General features: G+C 39.2%; 1 protein-coding gene across 1 annotated transcript in view; it reads left to right on the forward strand.

Moving 5' to 3' along the window:
• DLGAP1 (DLG associated protein 1) overlaps positions 1 to 23,724 on the forward strand; it is a 435,074-nt gene that overhangs the window by 274,052 nt on the left and 137,298 nt on the right. Inside the window, exon 4 of the mRNA XM_075084759.1 lies at positions 15,262 to 16,287. Coding sequence (XP_074940860.1) covers positions 15,334 to 16,287 — 954 coding nt within the window. The 5' untranslated portion in view covers positions 15,262 to 15,333. The remainder of the gene's footprint in view (positions 1 to 15,261; positions 16,288 to 23,724) is intronic.

Raw genomic sequence — 23,724 nt, forward strand, 5'->3', positions numbered from 1 at the left:
AGTTCAAGATCCTTAGGGCATAGAAAGCTCACTACTCTGGACTTCAGGAGAGCAGACTTTGGCCTCTTCAGGGATCTGCTTCATAGAGTACCATGGGATAAAGCCCTGAAGGGAAGAGGGGCCCAAGAAAGCTTGATAATATTCAAGAATCACTTCCTCCAAGCTCAGGAGCAATGCATCCAACTAAGAGGAAGTCAGGCAAAAACACCAGGAGGCCTGCATGGGTGAACAAGGAGCTCCTGGACAAATTCAAACACAAAAAGGAAGACTACCGAGGGTGGAAGCCAGAACAGTTAGCTTGGGAGGAATACAGGGAAATTGTCCGAGCAGCCAGGGATCAGGTTAGGAAAGTTAAAGCCCTGATAGAATTAAATCTGGCCAGGGACATTAAGGGCAACAAGAAAAGCTTCTATAGGTACATCACTGATAAAAGGAAGACTAAGGAAAATGTGGGCCCTCTCTGGAAGGAAACGGGAGACCTGATCACCTGGGATATGGAGAAGGCTGAGGTACTCAATGACGTTTTTGCCTCAATCTTCACCAGCAAGTGCTCAAGACACATTGCTCAAGCCACAGAAGGCAAAGGCAGGTACTGGGAGGATGAAGAACTGCCTGCTGTAGGAGAAGATCAGGTTCAAGACCATCTAAGGAACCTGAAGGTGCACAAGTCCATGGGACCTGATGCATCTGCGGGTCCTGAGGCAACAGATAATGAAGTTGCTAAGCCATTGTCCATCATATTTGAGAAGTGGTGACAGTCCAGTGAAGTACCCACTGACTGGAAAAGAGGAAATATACTGCCCATTTTTAAAAAAGGAAAAAAGGAAGACCTGAGGAACTATAGATGAGTCAGTCTCACCTCTGTGCCTGGCAAGATCATGGAGCAGATCCTCCTGGAAACTATGCCATGGCACATGTTAAATAAGGAAGAGATTGGTGACAGCCAACATGGCTTCACTAAGGGCAAATCATGCCTGACAAATTTGGTGGCCTTCTGTGTCGGGGTTACAGCATTGGTGGATAAGGGAAGAGTGACTAACGTCATCTACCTGGACTTGTGCAAAGCTTTTGACACTGTCCCACACAACATCCTTGTCTCTGAATTAGAGAGACACAGATTTGATGGATAAACTACTCAGTGCATGAGGAATTGGCTGGATGGTTGCACTCAGAGAGCTGCAGTCAATGGCTTCATGTCCAAATGGAGACTAGTGACGAGTGGCATTCCTCAGGGGTCAGTATTGGGACCGGCACTGTTTAACATCTTTGTCGGTGACAAGGACAGTGGGACTGAGTGCACTCTCAGCAGGTTTGCTGATGACACCAAGCTGTGTGGTGTGGTTGACACGCTGGAGGGAAGGAGGTCCAGAGGGACCTTGACAGACTTGAGAGGTGGGTCTGTGCAAACCTCATAAAGTTCAACAAGGCCAAGTGCAAGGTCCTGCACCTGGGTCAGGGCAATCCCAAGCACAAATATAGGCTGGGTGGAGAATGGATTGAGAGCAGCCCTGAGAGAAGGACTTGGGGATGTTGGTTGATAAGCTCAACATGACCCGGCAATGTGTGCTTGCAGCCCAGAAGGCCAAATGTATCCTTGGCTGCTTCAAAAGAAGTGTGGCCATCGGGTCAAGGGAGGTCATTCTCCCACTCTGCTCTGGTGAGACCCCACCTGGAGTACTGCGTCCAGCTCTGGGGTCCTCAACATAAGAAGGACATGGACCTGTTGGAGAGAGTCCAGAGAAAGGTCACAAAGATGATCATAGGGCTGGAACAACTTTCCTATGAAGACAGGCTGAGAGAGTTGGGGTTGTTCAGTCCAGAGGAAGAGAAGGCTCTGGGGGGACCTTATAGCAGTCTTCCAGTACCTGAAGAGGGCCTACAAGAAAGCAAGAGAGAGTCATTTTACAAGGACATGTAATGATAGGACAAGGGATGATGGCTTTAAACTGAAAGAAGGTAGGTTTAGGTTAGATATAAGGAAGAAATTTTTTATGGTGAGTGAGGGTGGTGAGGCACTGGAACAGGTTATCCAGAGAAGTTGTGGATGCCCCATCCCTAGAAGTGGTCAAGGCCCGGTTAGGTGGGGTTTTGAGCAACTGGTCTAGTGGAAGGTGTCCCTGACCATGACAAGGGGAGTTGGAACTAGATGATCTTTGAGGTTCCTCCCAACCCAAACCATTCTGTGATGCTGTGATAAGGTCTACTCTATGTCAACAAAAAATTGTGACTCCATAGTAGCAGTTATGGATGGTTTTTATAATCCTCATATTACGTTAAGGACAAACGGTGTAGCGACTGTGATTTCTCCTGAGCTTACACAATAATGCTGACATGTAACGTATAATGAACCTCATGTTTTGAAAGGAAAGATGAGACTTCTGTTGAATAGCTAAGACATAATAAAGTGAAAAGGCTGTATACTTTTCATTCAGGTTTAAGGGGGTATGGCTTTTTAGTACACTGATTAGGTTGTATGAATCTACTCAGCCTTCACCCTGAAATGAAATTAAGTTAGGAGGAGGAAATAACAAAGAATGATCAGGAGGTTCTGCATATATGACCAGCTTGATATATATATAAAACAGTCTGCTTATGGTGTTTCTCTTGTAAAGAACCATTTTCCTGAAGTATTTTCTATGCCATGGAAATATTTAATGCACACTTGCGTATTACTTTGCAGGCAGTTTTTACAGAAAATTAGAGCTTAATTTAATTAAAAATAATTTAAAATGCATTACTTAAGTGACTTTTTTAAATACTTATGACAAGATACTTTGCAGTAGAACCTAGACATAAAGCATTTTGCCTTAAAGTGTACATTATTCCAGTTAATGTACACTTTTTCATTTACCAGTAATTGTAAAACAAATTTCAGGAGCTCCTTGAAGTGTGTTTCATTTATGGTAGTCTATGTGATGGAACAATGAGTTACTAATACCATTCTCTTTTAAAGTGTGTTATTAATGGTTTTGAATCTGTACCTACCAAATATTATGGAAAATACTTATTCGTTATTATTACTTTAAAGTAGCAAGTGTTAAAAGTGGAGATTAAGTTCATTCTATTTTCTTTCATGATATTCATGCTGGTCTCACTAAGGAGTAATTCCATTGAGATCTATGAAGTTATATCGATGGGACCTTTGCTAGAAATAGTGACATACAAAATAGAAAATTAAGTTCAGACTTCCTTTTCCTTCTTTTCATTTAGTGCTTTCTGTTCCACTCTTCCCCTGCCTCACTTTGATTTTCCTATTTGAATGAATACTCCTTAATACAGCAAAGTTCAATTGAAATGGAAATATTCTTCACTATATTTTACTTGAATTTGACTTCTTGACTCTATATAAGAAGAAAAGTTTCAATTCTACTCTTTATTATTGTGTTTAATGTCAGCAATGTGTGACATTCTGTCAAGGATAGTATTAAATAACAGAGTCTGGTGCTTTGGTATTCCCGCCAAGTGCCCAAGAGTGAAACATGCAGTGTATAAATGCCTAATGTGCTGATAAAGTCAGGCTTCCTTCAACAGTAAGAAGTTCATTTACTATTTTGTATATCTCAGCACAGTGATTTGTGATGAGCTTCTGTACAGAGTGCATACAGAGAAGAAAAAATCATCTTCAGATCTGAGTTTCTTACAAACATGTATGTGAAATACATTCATGAACATTTTTGATGGCACCTAACGTGAGGGTACCATGACCATAATCCTCCCGGTGTTGAAGCCTCAGATTGAATCCTGTGTGACCTCACCAAATTGATCGATCAGTCACAAACTGTGGAAGTAAAGATCAATCAGTCAGTCAAGTACAAACCACAGTTAAATTTGGTGACATTACAAAGCTGACGTGTGCAATTCAAGCTATCAGCATGTTTATTCATTTTTCCTTTTCAGCTATCCAACAGACAGACTTATTCATAATGAGTAATGTCATCAAATATTTTTGACTTATTTTTGCCTCATCCTCATTTAAAAGCTATTCTGAAAGCCATTTCTGAAATGTTTAAGGCATGTTCACTGTTCTGAAAAATTTATTTCTATGAATAATTTTTCGCGTCTTTGCAGGGGTTCATTAGAGGTGTTCTGTATTCAGTAATTAAGCTTTGTTTTGATTTTACCTGCATATTAATGGAATTATTTTCTGATTCTTAACTGAATAAGCATAATTCCTACAATTAGGTTCTTGTTGTATGCTATTTGTCTGCATACCTCGACATATATGAGCCAAGTTCAAAATGGACTTTGCAAAAGTATTTTTTAATCTTTAAATTTACTTGTTTCTAGGTAAGTGCAGACCTTGAATCTGTTCGATCAGTCAGTCTCACTTCTGTGCCTGGTAAAATTATGGAGAAGATTATTCTGGGAGTTATTGGAAAACACCTGAAAAACAGTGCAGCCATTGGCCCTAGCCAGCACGGGTTCACAAGGGGAAAGTCCGGCCTAACAAATATGATTTCCTTCTATGACAAGGTTACCCACCTAGCTGACCAAGGGAAGCCAGTTGATGTGATCTTTTTGGATTTGAGTAAAGTTTTTGATACTGTCTCTCACAGTATCCTCCTGGACAAACTGTCCAGCATATGGCTGGATAAACACATATTGCAGTGGGTGAGCAATTGGCTGGTGGGTCAGGCTCAAAGGGTTATAGTAAATGGGGTTACATTGGGCTGGTGGCCAGTTACCAGTGGGGTTCTGCAGGGATCCATCTTAGGGCTGGTAGTCTTTAATCTCTTTGTAAAGTACTTGGATGCAGGACTTGAAGGAATACTAATTAGGTTTGCTGATGACACAAAACTGGGAGGAGCTGTTGACACTCTCAAGGGCGGAGAGGCCCTGCAGAGAGATCTGGACAGACTGGTGAGCTGGGCAGTCACCAACTGTATGAATTTTAACACGGGCAAGTGCCGGATTTTACACCTGGGGCACCGCAACCCTGGATGTACATACAGGCCGGGGAATGAGAGGCTGGAGAGCAGCTCTGCAGAGAGGGACCTGGGGGTTCTGGTCAATGGCAAGTTGAACGTGAGCCAACAGTGTGCCCTGGCAGCCAAGAGGGACAACTGAGTCCTGGGGTGCATCAAGCCCTGCATTGCAGCCGGTCGAGGGAGGGGATTGTCCCACTCTGCTCTGTGCTGGTGCGGCCTCACCTCGAGTGCTGTGGGCAGTGTTGGGCGCCACAGGACATTAAGGATATAAAGCTACTGGAGAGTGTCCAGAGAAGGGCCACGAAGTTGGTGAAGGGTTTAGAGGAGAAACCGTACAAGGAGCAGCTAAAGTCAGTTTGTTCAGCCTGGAGAAGAGGAGACTGAGGGCAGACTTATCGGGGTCTGCAGCTTCCTCACAAGGGGAGGAGGAGGGGCAGGCGCTGGTCTCTTTGGTGACCGATGATAGGACCCGAGGGAATGGCAGGAGGATGTGCCAGGGGAGGTTTAGGTTGGACATTAGGAAAAAGTTCTTCACGCAGAGGGTGGTGGAGCACTGGAACAGGCTCCCCAGGGAGGCAGTCACAGCTCCAAACCTAACAATACTCAAAAAGCATTCGGACAACGCCCTCAGACACATAGTGTGAATTTTGGGTTGGCCTGTGCAGGGATGGGAGTTGGACTTGATGATCCTTGTGGGTCCCTTCCAAATCAGGACAGTCTATGATTCTATGAGTCTATGATTTACTGAAAAATGCACGGGGTGGGGGGAGGGGGGGGAAGACACAAAATAGTCATGAGCACATGAGCACAGTGGAAACAAGTTCCATATGCATAAATAACAGCAGGAAAATCTGAGATACCACTTTTTTTATTTTTTATGTTTTAAATAAGAATCATATCCAAATAAAATTAAAGTTGCTGTTATGGGGGTTGTGTGAAAGCTTTTAAATTATTGCTGTTGTAAATGTATAGATTAAATGTAGCTAGTGGTTCTGTGGTTTAAGTGGAATTGAATGAAGCCTCAAAGCAGAAGTTGAGACGTGTCCTCTGCTTGAGGGCAGAATACCTTCCTGGAGGGGTTGCAACCACTATTCTGTGCCATGATAGTCTTGTGCTTGGGGGAGAGCATTTTGCCCACAAACCTTCTCTTCTGCACTTACTTTCGCTGTCACACTGTATTCTATAAGGTACTTCATAAACTTCAGTAGCTTTTTGAATGTATCAGTAATTTTTTCAGCCATTCTTCATAAGATTTATTTCCCATTTTGCCATAGCTCACAAACATTTTTCATGGAATTCTGTGAAAAATAGTCCACTTTCAAAATGGTTGCCATTTCAATTTCTTCATAACTAGAGCTGCATGAAAAATGTTTGCAGTAAACGTTTTCCTTCGAAAACAAGATTTTTCTGTGTCTTATTATATTTATGCCAGTAGTGGTGAAATGAGACAAGTTGATTTGAGCAAGTGGCTTAAGACTTCCGCCAAATCTAACTCAATTTCATAGCATTTTATAAAACCAGAAATTATTTCCATTCCTTCTACTATGTGATATCAAATGTCAGTCAGTTAATTTAGTCTTCAAAGATAAGGTGGTTAAAGTTCTTTAACTGTATTTATATACCACAGTATATATGAGGGTTTGATTCAGTTTTTAGCTGTTTTTTTTTAAAAAAAACGTTAAACTCAGGAAGTTCAGCGTTACACCCGTGTCTTCCAAAACAAAGAACTTCCCACCTTGTTTGCTAGGCTGTTTTATCTCATACCTCAGAGAGGGCTTTTGTTTCTTCCAAAAGTCAGTTTTCTCCCTTGTAGAAGTTCATTAGCCTTGGATATGAGCAGAATATTCTTGCCACTGTTTGCCTTTATCTTTTCCTAATCCTTCACTGGAGAAACCTGGCTTGGGAACACAGGACCTGGAAAATATCCATGATCAGGCAGGGTGATCATAGTGGTGACATTTGTTGATCAGTCAAAGCTCCCGAATACCAGTCTGACTATGAAGTGGATTTTCCAGGAGGTTCTTACAGGCAGTTACAATATGGGACATTTTCACTGGGGTTTTGCAGGTTGTGTTCTTTCTGGTGGGCTAGTGGAGGTAGCATATGTGCTGCCCAGATGTGAACTTCAATAAGCCCTGTAATGTCATTCTGTTGAAACTAATGTTTTCACAACTCTTACCCTTGGTTAGATTCTGGGGGTGACAACAGATTTGCAGGGGTGACACCATTCAAATAGAACTAACAATTGAAAGCCAAGATGGGAGACCATCTGCAAGCATAGAGACTCTGATGCTTATATGTTTTTGTATCATTCACTTTTGCTTGGACTTAAAAGATCACAGTGTACTAGGAAGAACATTTTTCAGGGGAATCAATCTCTATTTCTGCTAAATAAGGTCAATGTCTGTGAGTAAGACTGGAGCTGTAGGAAAAGTCTCATAAAACTATGTTTCATTAAATTGAGTTGGGTGATTTTTTGTGGAGAAATAAATATTTAATATATTGATTAGCTTAATTTCTAAATAGTAAGGAGTAAAAAGCTTAGAGACAGTTTGAGTCATCAGAATTGCTGGTCAAGACCAGCAAAGTCACATAATCATACTGTCACTGCCATCACAGAAATAAAAGTATGGATTCTCTGGTGTGGTGTGCCTTGAGTGGACTGTAGTGCATGGGACTCAAAAAAGCCAGCTGCTTGCCTTGACAGCGAATACTGTGATTTCAAGATATGTGTAGAAAAGCTCTAGAGATCCTGAAAACCTGTAGCTCAGGCAATAATTTAACTGTGATTCCTGTCACAAAAGTATCATGCTATAGAACTGCAGAGCACTTAAAAAACTGGTAGAAAATTAGTTATTGAGCCATGCAGCTGAGGACTGTGTAATATTGGTGCAAGGTCTGACTTAGATTAGCAGCTTCCTTTAGATCACTGTCAGTCACTAGATGCTATAGTGGCTCCTTTGCTTAGTCACATTAGTGTCCTTGCAATGAGGATCAAGTGCCTCTTTTAGTACAAAGATGTAAATTTTCTCTATGTGACCACATTGCAGAGCATGAAATTACTGGACTTTCACAGGAAGAGTATATTGCACACATTGAATGTAGGTTTTATCTGCTGATCATCTCATTCCTACTAGAAAAATAAGACATTGACATTCATAACTGACTGGCTTGCAGGAATCTATATACATACCTGAAATCCCCATATGCATATTAGTCATTTAATGCTGTATGTTTTACACCACTGTGATAGCCCCTCTATTTTTATGAGATGTCAGACCTGTAGGAACATGTGACCTGTCCCTCATACTTGCTTCCTTTTCTAATCCTGAGGTAACATGAGCGGTCTAAATCACATTGATTATCTATAATTTTTAGAAAGTAGTGACTGTAATCATATCACTTTAAGAAATCCAATGTGAGGAAAGCAAGTGACAGATCTCTAGAGTCGCAAACTTAGGTGTGACAGTAGGGTACCCAAAAGAGAGCAACCCCGGTAAGTATGTTAACCTCATTCCAAATTTTCTAGTATCTTCCTTTTCATCCCCTTTTGCTGTTCACCCAACCCAAACAGAATTCTGGAAACGTATTGTAAGGACTGCTGAAAAAAATATTAAGGTCATAAAGTTCATCATCCTACAGACTGAGAAGGATAAAATGTAACATCTAAACTTGTATATGAGGTATATGCTTTAATACTGCTGATAGGACATTTATCAAATGATTCAATTTAATATATTATCTTACATGCACGTTATACAGACATAATGTCCTGGTCATTTTCTTTCTGGAAGAAGAAAATGTTGATTGGCACTTCTGAATTTGCAGTGGAATTCCCAACAGGCACTCCAACCCATGTGCTGTACCTTACTAAGTCAGAGAGATTCTGTGTCCTATACCGCAGAAAAGGCATGAGCAGTCTAATTACACGGTATATAATTACTCACTGGAGCAGATCAGAATTTCTTAAAAGTTGACTGTTAATTGTGTGTGCAAATGAGGAGAGTGGAAGAGCAGATGATCACAGTTTATTTCTATTTGTAGAGCCAAGATTTTTTGCATGCAGTCCTGCCTATTGCACTCCTAACAGGATTAAAAAAATCAGACTCTGTGTGTCAAAATTTTGCTGACATATTACTGCTAGAATTCGTGCAGACCTTGTAATGCATTTAGATATGACTCAGAGATTAATTATGTGTTAGGTTCCTTTAGTGACTGCAGTTTTAGTGACACTCCTAGCAAAGAATCAACTTGCTATTAGCCACAGACGTGAAGAAAAGAGATCCAACCCAAACCTTCAAGGCCCGTACTACCCTGGTACTGACCACCACAGTTGCTCACCAAAAGCACGTGGATGAAAACAGTCATCAGATGTAAATGTGAAACTCGTCACCACAAGTATATGCAAACTAAAGATTGTTGGATGCAAACAGGAAAAAAAAATCAATTTTTGTGACATCGCTGGTGGAATGCCTCTCTTTTTGTTTTTTCTGTACGCATACCATTCACAAGGGACTCCTCACAGATCAGCTAGAGTTTAATTACATTTTTTCCCCAGTTACTCCCACTTATTGATCTGCCCATGAACTTGGAATGAGTTTATGTTACTGGCCAAAACATTTCCCTTTATGACTCCCCGTCCACTGTTGAAGATTAAATTATATTGTAAATATCGCTTGCCTGGTGTAATTGCAGACATGGAAGCAAAAGCCAGACATTCTCTTGAGAGTTTTACCCTAGGCACAGTAACTTTCATATTACATGCCAAAATGGATTAAGAGGATAATCTGTGACCTCATTTTCTTCTGAACACCTTTAATTAAATATGTGGATAGATGCATTTCAGAATATGTATCCTTTTATTGATGTCTAGGTTTTCATTTATGTGATGTAACATAACGGAAAGGCCACACAGAATGGCTGCAAAATATCAAGACCTTTGGGATAAAGCAATGTGCTGCTTGAGAAGCATGTGGAAGTTTGTCTCTCAGCATAAACGTATCTTCCGTGTTTTTGTAAAAGTCTGAGAATCAGGGAAAGGAATTTCCCTGGGAACATCCCATAGCATGTGAGTAAATAAATAAGCAAATGCTGAGAACCTTGGTGTTCAATATGGAAATGAGAACTTCTCTTTGTTTATCATAGAGCATAAAATGGGACCACAACTACACACCGTACTGCTAAAAAGCATAATTTATGTCCTCTCACTTCAAAAACTAACACAGCATTTCTTTGAAAAGCCTGCTGTTATCTGAGGTGTATCAATATGGTCCTGATGCGTGTTTCAATTTGTGTGCATGATTAAATGCCTTCCTGACTCAGAGCTGTACATACATGACATTATGTGTTTACATTGCCTTCCATCTGTGTACTAGCCCTTCAGTTTCTGGACCTGGCACAAAACTGAGGATTCAGAAGCATCCTCTAACTCACTGAATGGTACTTTAGAAGAACCACATTCACCAAATGAAAAAAAAAAAAAACATCATCTCTCACTCCCTAGTTTCTGAACAGACAAGGGTATTAGACTTAAGGTGCTGTGGTCCTGATGACACTTAATTAGGGTGTCTCTGTTGGCATTAGGGTTAGGGTTGGCTGTTAGGGTGTCTCTGTTGGTAACCACACATAATGTAGTTGCATTGGCCTCTGTCTGTATATTGCTAATACAAATTGCAAAAGCGTCTTCGTCTGTTTCTCATATATATCTTGCTTGCATGTTTTTAGAATTAAGCTACACACCTTGGCATAGATATCACTGCCATTCTGTCAGCTGTCTTAGGAGTTATTGACCTTACAGTTAACATTATGCTTTATATTGTGGACATGGCAGTTTGCCTAGCTCTGAATCTTAAACTGCTACAATATAATCCGATTATTGAAAAAAGAGAAAATTATGAATGTTGACTCTTTATACTGATCCTATAAAATACATTTCAATTATGAAGGTTTGTAAATCACTAATGGCCATAACCCATTTTTATTATATTAGTCATTTCAGTTATTATTTATCCATTTTGTACTACCTGCTACATTCTCCTATATTATCAACTAACTCTCAATATATCTATGTATGCATTATTTTAGTGAAAGCATTTGTTAACCTGATTGTTTTTCAGAGCTTCCTGCAAAAGTATAAGAAATTTAATTCTGCAGTCTCTTGAGATAAAATTGGAGGGGCTATATGGCATATCAGTAAATCTTTTATAAGAGCAAAGTTTTCATATATATCTAAGGGAAAAAACATGATTCTTGAAGACGTGTTTCATGAATAAATTTAGAACACACGAGTAGACAATATGGTTAAATAACATTTGTAAAAGTGTGGGTAATTTATGCATTTAGGTTTTGTTATTTCGCATGTATTTTCACTGTAATTACATAAGAATTAATTACTCATTTTTCTAGCCACTAAGTTATTCAACAAATTGTTGTGCATTAGGGACACCATCTTAGCAGCAAGGATGAATATATTAATATCCTTCTTGCCCAGGGCATCCTCAAGAAAACAAAAACAAATGTAACATGAATGTAGAAAGTAATAAGCATTCTTCAGCATTACAATGTTTTATCTATTTAACATCACATTTATTCCTATGCCATTAAATGGTTTTGGTCTGCCATCCATAGAATCGCTATTTCCACTGTTTATTAATACACCTTATGTTCATCAATTTTCTTGCCTTTTTTTCTTGAGTAATTAAGTGTTCCTAGTTTGGCCAAAAAAAAAAACACCAATACAATAAAAATATTAATTGGTTTTCTCTCAGCTATTTATGGCATGATCAAATAGCCCTGTCTCCAGCTTCTGATTGCACTAAACATTGATTGATAGGCTCAGTCAACAGAATTATGGAAAATTATGCATGTTTTTTGAAAAATACTCATGGAATCAGACTGTAGGGTATTTTCTTCCTAGACATAGATTAACATATCAATATATTAAAGCAGGGTTAAGTGATTCAGGAATTGTGTTGGGGTTTCCTCTGTGCAGAAGAATTGTCCACTAAATATTTAAGAAAAACACCACTCTCTTCTTCAGCGCAGAGCATATTGTACATATTCTTCCTTTCTGGAAGGTGCAGTATGGTACATTCTTGGGTTTTTTCTAATTCATTACACTTTCAGTACTGTAGCAGCAGTAATACTGTTAAGGTGAAATGAAGCTATATTCTAGGTAATACTCATGGTTTTTTATCACAATTGACACATCATAAAATAAAAGTTTTCAATGCTATTGCAGCTGAAAAAAACTCTCATCATGCATATGCCAGTCTAAGAGTGGGGAATAAACAGTTTTTACTCTGAATTTCAATTTCTCCCAGGTTTTGGAGCCTTTAACATCACTCTCTTTTGTTACACAGGTTGTTGCTCCCTTTTGGTTTTGGTTTGGTTTTTCTGTCATGCTCTGGTCTTTGCTGCTTCTTTGTTTCCTCTTTTAAATCTTCTTCTCCTGCAAAGCTTTAGCCTCCTTTTTTTGTAACTTTGTGATCTTTTGCTTTCACAAGAGTATTTTCTCTGTTTTTCTCTGTATCTGTTCATCTGATTCCTCTTGGGCAGATCATCCTATCTATTTTCTGCTTTTTTTCTCCAGTACTTCCTTATGGAAGATTCATTGACAGCTCAGGCTCAAAATGGGTGTAGAACGAAATGTTATCTTTTCTCCTAAACATTTCCACCATCCTACTTGCCATCCAAGTTCATATAGCAGTGCTTAGCCAATCTTCCTCCACATTTTATGGAAAGCCTGTCCCTTTCTCTCTCTACAGACAAATGTCACTTTTCATAAGCTTTTTCACTTTTTAAGACTTCTTGCACATCCTCCTTAGCATCCACATTGCCAGTCCATCCAAAACATAGCTGGTAACACTGCTGCTCTCATTGGTCAAACCATACTTGTATCTTTTGCGCTCATCTTTATCTTCAAGATGCTCCACACTATTCTGCGACAGGCTATAAATCAGATCAAGTGTTTCCTCATCCCAGCCATTCTGCTCTATCACTATATTAAGACTACATATTCTTAATAATTTCATGACATCTCACGTGCCTGTCCTGAATTCACTATTTGTGAATCATCGGCCTTTTCAGTTATCTGTTTACATATATTCTTTTTCCACAGTACACAAAAATGAAAAATTCATAGCCATTCAGATACTGAAAAATGAAAACAAATCACTGGTTCTGGGCATGTCCCACTTTACTGTATTTCTCCGTGTCTTTCCCATATCTTTGGGGCAAGGTTTTATTGTTTTTATCTTATATAGCCCACTAGTTAGCCCCAAGATAGCTTATCAATCATCTTGAGGACTTTTGCATGATTGTAAATAGATTTAAATAAAGATTAACTGGCTGAAGCCTTGTTTTCACAAGCCTTCAAGTGTGAAAGATCTTCAGATACCAGAGATTGGAGTATTTTTATTTCGTCATTACATTCTTTGGTGGTATTCTTCTTGATGGGATATTTTTGGTCAAGTCATATTTTCAATGATCTAAGTAATGAATCTACTACTACATCCATTTGGGTGTTTCTCTATCACACAGTCTAATAGATCATATTTTTAAAGGAGTTGGTAGAGCTGTGAAATGCTCTTTAGAAGTGCTAAGAGTTGTCACTACAGTATAATTGACAAGTGCAGCTTTCTGATTATATTATTTTTGTGGTTGTAAAGGTGCCTTTGGCCCTTTTCCTCTTCAGGTAAACCAGTGACCTCATCCATTTGAATATTTCAAGTGCTTTTTTTGGTATTTTGAAAACCCTTTTTTGGTATTCAGGGTCTCCTGAGAATGAACGTTTTCTGCAATGCAGGGATACAGTGAGGGGGAGTGAAATGCAGGACATCCACGCTAGCTTTAAATCGTATTGAAAAAAGCTCCTCTTTAACTCACCACAGATTCAGAAGAAAATATAAAACATATTCTGAAGAAATGCAAAGCATGCTTTTCCAGACTGACATTAACTTAATACTATTTTAGAAAACGTCATTGTTGCCAATTTGCCAGCAGGTACAATGTCTACAACCTGTTAAAACATAAACTTTATCTGAGAGAACACTGGAGGAACATAGTGGAAAACTGTTTGCTATGCATGTCTATCCATACTCCAAGAAAGATCTCAAGGGTGGCATTTCCAAAAGTATTACATAATTAGCAATACCAGAATGGCATAAAGCAGCTGAGTGACTCCCATTTCAGTTGTGTGTGGTATGAGAGGGCATCATCTGAGGAGTTCCTCTGCCCATCAGGAGCTGAGACAGCACAATGAGAATGTTTTGCCACATCAGAAACCCCATAATTTATGCATTAGTAACTCAGAGGTTGCAGTAGCAGTTGCATCCAGACTTTTGCTAGTGGTGAGAGCTGAAATGAGGAGTGATTATATCACTTGTGATAAAGATTTCCATTTGCAACTTCTTGTCATCAATAGTCTATAACAGTGTGAGTCACTTCAGGGGCAAATAACTGCAATCAGGTATTAAGTGTTGAAATCACTTACACTGTTATAGGAGTCTGCAAGTTTGGGCTGTACCAATTCCCCTAAGGGTAGAAGGAGTACGTGGGGTTATTTAAACATTACTTAGTACTGTGAAACTTTATGGAAAATTAAACCAAGATATGCATTACCAGAATAAGATACTTTTTGTGAATAGGAGCGAGTAAACAGTAAATACAACAACCCCAAATATATGTTATTAAACAGTTGGTTTGGCTTCATTTTGACAGAGTTAGTGTAACGTATTATTGTTTTATCCTTAATTTGAAAAAAGCTTACAGAAATAATGTTTTCATATTGTCTTGAGATGCTTACAGTCTAGGCAGACAACATTGAGAACGAGTAAAACTGCATTTGATTCATGAACAGATGTGCAATGAAGACAGAGAAAAGTTTCCCATTAATTGCACCAAAGTAACCAGAAAGCACTCCATTAAGGACATTCTATTTTTTAATGCATTTATTTGGCCCTGGAAACATGCAGATAAGCAATTAAGGCTTTCTGGGAGGCCCTTGTCCATGAATGTTTTCAAGACCGAGGTTTTCGAGTATAGGTGGTGATACTTATCTTGCTGTGGATTTGTGAACAATAGTGAATTTAATATCAGAAAAGTTTTCATGCATCTGTTTCCAGCTGGTGGAACAGGATAATTTTTCTTGTGCATTGTTTAGGTATCCCCTATCACTATGCTGGACATGAGAAAGATTAAGCGATAAAAAGAATCAGATAATGTTTATTCCAATTATTTTTACAATAAGAAATGATGAATAATAAACGTGCACATGGTGTTTTTTCTCTTAGCTTGAATATCTTATGGCTTTTCTTGTATTTCATTCTTTTAGGCCTTTCTCTGAGATCTGCCCATTGCATAGCCATACGTATTAGATGACTTTGGGACTTGCTTTACATCAACAATGAAGGGATTATCTAGCAGCCGTAGTCATCATCACGGGGTTACCTGTGACCCTCCGTGTGACAATCTGCCACACCACCCGGACAGGAAGCCATATTTGTTAAACCCGGTGGACCCCCATCCTGCAGACCACCCTTACTACACTCAAAGGAACTCTTTTCAGGCAGAGTGCATGGTGCCCTACAGCGACCAGATTGCCAGCAGCACATTTCCCCGGAGGCATTACAATTCCCACCATGAACTCAAGGACGAGTGTGCTTTGGTTCCCCACGGAACTGCCAACAAGACCAACCGCATTCCTGCCAACCTTTTGGACCAGTTTGAGCGGCAGCTGCCTCTGAATCGGGATGGCTACCACACTCTGCAGTACAAGCGGACTGCCATGGAGCACCGCAGTGACAGCCCAGGGAGGATCCGGCATCTGGTTCATTCTGTCCAAAAGCTCTTTACCAAGTCCCATTCACTGGAGGGGCCATCCAAGGGGAGCGTCAATGGGGGCAAAGCGAGCCCGGAGGAGTCACAGACAATGAGGTATGGAAAGCGCAGCAAGAGTAAAGAAAGGAGATCAGAAGGTAAGCCCAGATCCAATGCATCAGGATGGTGGAGTTCAGATGACAACTTGGACAATGATGTTTGCATTTATCATGGCCCCAGTGGGGTCATGACCATGGGAAGGTGCCCTGATCGTTCTTCTTCCCAGTACTTTATGGAAGCCTATAACACTATTAGTGAACATACTGTGAAGTCATCCAGAAGCAATAATGATGTCAAATGCTCTACCTGTGCAAACCTGCCTGTGAATTTGGACTCCCAGTTAATGAAGAAAAGCTCTTGGTCCTCTACATTAACCGTGAGCAGAGCCCGTGAAGTTTACCAGAAAGCATCCCTTAACATGGACCAGACAGTGGTGAAGGCAGAGACGTGTCAACAGGAACGGTCATGTCAGTACCTCCAGGTACAGTGTGGAGAACTGATTGCTGTTAACTGTGCTCTGCCTTGTCTCAGGTGTTTGTGGGGGATGGAGGTTTGCTCTGATATTTCAACTTTCCCGAGAGGTCACTGATCACCAAACAAGGGGTAATGCTGCTGAAATTAAAAATAACTCTGTTTCTTCTTTTCTTTCTTTTTTTTTTTTTATTGCCAGTATTCAGTATTTCAAAGAAACAGTTGATGTTGGAGCAGGCTTAATTTTTTCATGTGAGAAAAATAAGACCTTTCTGTGTACTTTTTGAATTTATAAGGCTGTCACAGCAGGGGGATAGGGAATTTGGCATTGTAGTACTTGCACTTAGCATTACAATGTCAATTAACTGAGTGTTACCAGGATACGAATTCTTTGATTTCTGTAATTTCACGATTTGCCTTCATTTACTGCTTATTTTATTATGAGAGCTTCTGAGACCCTTCTGAGAAACTTTGGGGTACCTTAATACTTTCTCCCACAGGAAAACCACCTCCTTTCCTTTTTGCCACAGACTATAAATTCTCATAAAACAGTTATTGTAACATGTCCAGATTTGTTTATTTGGTTATTCCTCTTTCTCAAGGCTTTGAGTCAAAAACAAAAAACCAAAAGGTTGAAATTATTGCTTGTTCTGATTATACATTTTAGGAGTACATCACCTACTCCCTCACAAGCTGTTTGCAGTTAATACAGCGTCACTATTTTTCACCAGTATTGTATCTTTAAATGTCAAGAATCAGATGTCTGCTCTTGGAGCTATCATACTGCTGGTGAATGTTTGTGGCAGGAACATGGATCAGAAAATATTAAAACTGTTTCATTCTTAGGAGGGCTGTGGATAGCTTTTATGCACTTTAAACGAAGCACTTATGGCACATCTAAGTGTGTGTGTAAGATGGAACAACGTTGCACAGAGAAGAAAGAAGACCATGAGGAAAAAAGAGGTTTGCTAAGATTATTTGGTTTCATTTTAATGTAGTGGGACTCTTGTCTATTTGTATAGAAACTGTAGCAAGGTTTCTCATATGGGTGCTTTAATGAGACAGTCAGCTTCCACATTCTGTTGTTTAAGTCAGTACTCAGAGAAAGCATAGGACTGAGGCATCCACATTTAAAAATTGATCTTAAAAGGTTTTATTGAAAGACATGTAAAATAATTTTGACTGCCAGCCTCTGGGATTCTAAGTTTTAAATGTAAAGAAATGGATCTGTGTATTTGATATTAATTGTTAGAAGAGTGGGGTGGGGGAGAGGGGGCAAAATAAATGCTCAGTGTAGGTTTAGAGCTGTATGGACAGGGGTAGGAGAGGGGTTTCAAAGTAGCCTCAGGTTGCAACATTTTGAGGGTTTATTTTTTTGTATGAAGTTTCTTTTGTCTGAATTTTGTGAGTGAGAAGAAATCATAACTTTAGGTTTGATTGTTGTGGTTACTTTGGACCCTGAGAATTCTTTTGTTCATGCTTTTGTTTACTCCTTCAGCCTTCCTCTCGGGTTTAGATAAAATAGCTGACAATTCAGTATGTGACCAGATGGCTAGAAAAGAGCAAAAAACTGTGCCAACATCAGCTTTAAATGAACACCTCCATAGGGACTTTTAGATAATGTTTAACTGACAGAAATAGACTCTTGAAGTGGAATTAGAGGACATTATCTGTGTCTGTATGAAAATATGCCCAACAATTGTCAAGGGCAGGAATTAGAATAACTAAATTCTCACTTAGAATAATTAAATTCTCACTGTGTTTCCCATCCTCACTGGTAGTTTTATTTTGGTTTTAATTCAATTTTGCTTCTTTTTTTTTTCTAATTCTATGCTTGTTTGTAAAAGCCAGGGAAATATAACTGGTTTGATATTGTTGTTTTAAAAAAAGTAAAATCTTAACCAGTCTTCAGTTAACATTGGAAATAATATTCAGAGTAGGGTAGATTTGAGGAAGCAGGTCAGGTTTATTATTCTCTCTTGGCAGCTTGAAAGGATGACAAATGGATATAGGTATTAAGAAGTCAGTCTATTTTGAACACATCCCATTGCCTTTCTCTTCACTATATCACTTATCCTTTTACACTATAAGCCCTTTGGGGCTTGGACTTTGTTTCCTTTTGTGTTTCCACAGTGCCCAGCACAATGGGGAGCAGACCTAATTGAGGCCTTTTGGCTGTCCTACAATATAAATATATATTAACAGCAGCAGAGTATTACTCCGTTAGTGGGCTGTAGAGGAATTCTGTATATCTGTTATTTTCCTGGTGACCTTCTCATCACTGTACCAAAAGGCTGGTGTCCTATGTTAGGACAATTAGAAATGCACTAAATGACATGACAGCCGCAAATTCATGGCAATACTGGACAACTCTGACCATTTAGTTTCATTATGATGCTTCTTCGTTGCTTTATTTAACTCATTAATTGTTAAATAGATGCTTTTATCAACTCACATGTAATTTAAGCTGTTGTTTATGGTCCAGGACATAAACTCTCTGATCCCTGAAAGCGGCATCTATTTTGTTCATGCAAAGTCTTCTTGTGGTAGTATCTGAATTCAGTGAAGGAGTGACTTTTTTACAACTCAAAGTACTCAGGATTATTTTCTTTATTCTGATAGATCTGAGTGTATCAGAGATCACAGATGACATTGACTTCACATTTGCTTGTAAGGGCTTTTCTCACCAAAGTATCTGGATGAATTCTCAGTGTAAAGACATGGAAATAACAAACAATTATCTCACTCGGTGTGATATTTTCCACATAACCGTTCTGTGGAAGGAGTTGGCAGTAGTTTGTGTTACAGATGGGCTTATTTCTCATAATTTGGAATTTGAATCGAGCGCAGAGTCCTCCTGCATTGCACAGTCTTTCTTCACCCTGGCAGGCTCTGCTTCCAGCCTGGGTGCTGAGGTGTAGTGTCCATCCTTCGAGGTCTGGAGGGGGCTTCGCTCAACACTGTGCATCTTCAGAAAGAGACATTAGCTCCCAGACTAGTCTAAAGACTGTCAAGCAAACCTTTTCCTTTCACTTGCATTTTGGGAATGGAATTATATTTTCCTCTTAATTCTATTTCTCCTTTCAAGAATGAGGAGCTGGATAGTAGAAAGATACGGTCCTTTTTTTTTTTTTTTTGAGCTGGTTCTTCTTCAGGAAAGTGCTTTTATTTGATCCAGGTTTACAGTTGGACTAATTTGAAGGAAGGTGAGAAGGAACTGTTAGTGTTTTCTCAAAATTCATTTTCCAAATGGTTTTGGTCCCTTGAGAGAATGACTTATAAAGCAGTGGGCAGTCTCTACTTCTCTGGTGGCTTCTTCTCTAGAAAAATTAAAATTAAGCAAAATTATGGAAGACAAAATGTGAGCAGCAGTCTTTTTCTGTGAACAATAGGGTCTAAATACAAGGGTAGATATTTTTGACATTCTTGTTTTCTATGAATTCATGATTGTTCAAGTTAAAAGGGTATCAAATACACTGCAGAGTTTGTCTCTGATTATAGTTTTGCCATTCAATGTTCCCTGTAATTACTATTCCCCTGGTCCTTTGTCCATCTGTTATGAGATAGAGAAAAATACAAAGGATGACATTTTTTGTATTATTCCTCTTTTCTTCTTACATGGGTCAGTCATATGTTTTATTTTGATCCCATTTGATGAGACTGAAGTCAGTTGTGTCAGACACATGGGCTGAGGATGGAAATTTTACTTCTGAAAACTGAACTGCAGTAGGTGGGGACAACAGTCCCGTCATCCAAGTCCTGCATTTGCATCGCTTGACCTTTAGTGGAAGACTGTGATGCACACTATAAGAAATAGAAGCTGGGTTTCTGGGTGTAATAATAATTTTCTGGTGGTGAAGGGCTCTGGTTCATACTGTGCTCGGTTTTCTGTGTGAAGATTGTCTGCAATGTACATTACTATATGATGTGTAGCGTTAAGAAACTCATAGTTAAAGTGACTTGTTTTCCAGTCTCAGGACAAGGCAATTCCACAGTTTCTTAGGAGATGCTCTCAATCTCGGCCTCTTTCTGTTGCCTGTGTCTGTGGATGGCCAAATAGAGGGCATCACCCTAGGTCAGGGTGCTAATAAGGACCAGTATCTGTCATACGATTTGGTATCGCAGTATGTTAATTTACAGTGTGTTTATCCTTATGACACAGCAATTTATGTTAGAACTGTTATACTGGGCACATCTATGCAAGTCTATCTGCATTTTCAGTTAATCTCTACTTTTTCCTCATTTGTGGTGTTTGCGTTTCTGTCACAGCTACCATATTCGAATTAATCTTTTGGTATGTCCTTGTATATATATAAAAGTTGTATTTTAATATCCATTGATACTGATCTTCCATTTTTCATGTAGCCAAAGATATGCCTTTTTTTCTCTTTTTCCATTATCAATTTTCCAGTCAGAACTACAAAGTATATGAGGTATAAGTTTCAACATACTTGTTGGTAAAGCTAGTGAAACAATTTGAACAGTTGTGAAATAAAATGTCAAATGTTGTTATGTATTCTAAGCTAGCTTCCAGGTAATGGAATAATCATTAAAGTGTTTAGAAATTCTTAAATATTCATGAATTTTAAAATAAACTAGTATCTAAGAACATTAAAGCTGAAAAAATATCATTCACAGACAGCTAATTTATTTTAGTTTTTAAATTACAATATGGGTAACATGAACAATAAGTAAAGTTAGGGAACTTGTGGGGACTTAGAAAATATAAATAAAGCACAAAATATCTTATTTACAAAAAACATATTAATAACAAATAATTCCATTGAACCTGCATCTTGGTTATTTAGCCTACCTGCAAACTTACCCAAGATCTCTTTGCTATATTAAAATAAATATGCAGGATAGTATTTCAGTATAGCTGTCCTCCTCATCTTTGCAGTCCTTTAATTTACCTAAAAAAAAGAGAACTTGTCAGCTGAGTTGGTGAGAACAATCTTGCCACATATTTCACCTTAACAACTTCCGTGTTCTCATTCATTTAATTAAAACCTGGACTGACCTTTGGTGTCTGAGTAATGCAGTAATAGGGGCCACCTAAGTACTGAGAGAGCTGTCCTACAGCAATGTCAGTACTTCACATTTAGCTGCAATTTTTTCTGCCCATGTTCCTCAGGTAGTAATTTTCTATCCTTTAGCTTTGCCACCATTCTGTAATTTCTTAGTATTGAATATACTGGCACTGACCTTATTTTTTCTAGATTAACTTGAATTACCGTCAGTTCATTCTGTTAACATCTCTACGTTCTAACAGTGCATCCATTAATGAACATAATTCTGGCAGCTGGATCCTCGTTCTGTGTTGCTAGCCTACCGTATACGGGGTTTAGCAACACACGCAGATGACACTACATTACCTATACTGTTATGTCAGAAATGTTTATGAAAATTATGGGTGCACGTAATAGCTGGCATTTGCTATCTTTTTCAGTTCCTTCATAGATCAGACAAGACTCAGTCCTGGATTTGACTCCTTTCTGAAGTCCTAAATACCTGGAGTGTTCTAATCTTTTTTTTTCCAGCAATTTCACTGAAAAAGAAAAACAAACCGGAAAAAAAAAAAAAAAAAAAAAAGCAAAAACCTTCAAGACAAATCAAGTCCAGCAAAAAGGATCATTTCAATCTGCATCTGAGTTATAAATCCTTAACTTTTACTGTGGAGACATGCAAAGTAGGCGGGGGAAAAAACACTGAGCGGTGATATGTTTTCCTCAGTCACTGTAAAGTAATAAGGACTATTTCCCCTACATTCAGTTATGGTTTTTTGTTTTGAAAATCGAATTTGTAGTACAACTCTTGAGTGGGCAAATACTACAGTGCCAGAAGAGTGGTTTGAGCTGGGGGCAGCTGGCTACAGTTTCTGTTCTGCCTTACAAATGCTCTTGTGCTGTCCTTGTTGCACAGCTGAACTTCTGTCAGTAGTAAATTAAGCAACAGGAACATGAATCGGTTGTGTATTGTTTGTCCTTCCAATCTCTTAACCTGAGCCTGTTCAATGGACTGTCTGGACTTCTGACAGACATATATTTCTCTCACCAAAGGCTAAGCAATGTGCCATGCAGTTGGATAAGACACTGTGACAATTCTGATGGGCCAGGTCTTTCAGAGACAGTCTTTGAATTGTCTCTAAGAGTCTTTTATGCAAATAAGTTTGTGTCTAATTTTGCTTTACTGGCATAACCCCAGCCTGCTAATCAGTTTGTTATGAAATCTTTGAGATTTCCTGGTCTCTAGCGATTCAGTTCCCAGCAGATGAGAGTCAAGACCATGACTTGGATATGATATCCGGTAGGACACTACTGTAGAACAGAGATGACAGTTTGGAGTCACTGAGAAGACGCACTATGTTCTGAAACCAGGAGAGTTTCCTTAGAGCCAAATGAAAGCTTCTTACATGGGTCACAGGTATATTTCATCACTGTAATCCAAAAGAAAGCATTGTGGAAGTTCCAGTGAAGCCTGTCCACTGTACACTAAAATGTGACAGAAGCTAATAGCCAGCTCAAGGTGGCAGCTTAACTGCATTACTTACAGCTGCTGCCTGCAAGACCACAACATTAGCAAAGCACCAGAGATTATCCAGTTACAGTCATCCAACAGAAACAGCATAAGGGCTGTTTCTCAAAAAGCTCTACCCACCACATCTGTTTTCTTCCAAGGATACAGATTCAGCTACATGTTCTCCATCCACAAACCAGTTTCCTGCTGGCTGCTTGACAGTGGGCTTGTGGTCATGTGTAGTGAAAGAAAGGTAAAATGACACCTCATTTAACAGTACTGACATGTGATGCCAACTAATCACTGTATGCAGCTGCTGAAGTGATTAGGGAGAGAACAGATTCACCCCAAAAAAAAGGTATCTAGAAGTTAAAGAACATTTTTCCATTGCTAGTCATTAAAAGTGTCCTTTCAAGGATTGGTGTTTATGTTAACAGTCATCCTGTCATCCTTACTTGGGCAAGGAGCCATATTTCATTATAGCCAACTGCACTGAAAACTTCAAGGGTATTGAGAAAGATGAGAATGAATGTCTGCCCTCTGCCACAGAGAGAATATCATCCATGAGTATCACTGAAGCAGTTTTAGTTTGAGGTCCTGGCCAAGACTCCTGCTATTTGACCTTCAGTTATGTTTCCTTCAGCTAATAGATGTGGTAGTTGCTGTTTGGCTTCCTTTCTGCAGAATGTGTTTGGGGGTGGGAAACTTGCAATGCCCTTGGCTGGAATCATTGTATCCACACGGCCCTCTTCATGATTGGTTGGGTTTTTATGTGTAAAGCAGGAGGAGAAAATTTATCTGGAATCAAGAGGTGGTTGTTTTGTGTAGGAGACACACATTCCTCTTCATAAAGCAGGATGTGAATCAGATTGACAAGCTAGCGGTCAAGGCACCTTTTGATGAAGGGAAATTATAAACTGGAGTGGTGGCT

The sequence above is a fragment of the Phalacrocorax aristotelis genome, chromosome 2 (genome assembly GCF_949628215.1).
Source record: "Phalacrocorax aristotelis chromosome 2, bGulAri2.1, whole genome shotgun sequence".
Lineage (NCBI taxonomy): Eukaryota > Metazoa > Chordata > Aves > Suliformes > Phalacrocoracidae > Phalacrocorax > Phalacrocorax aristotelis.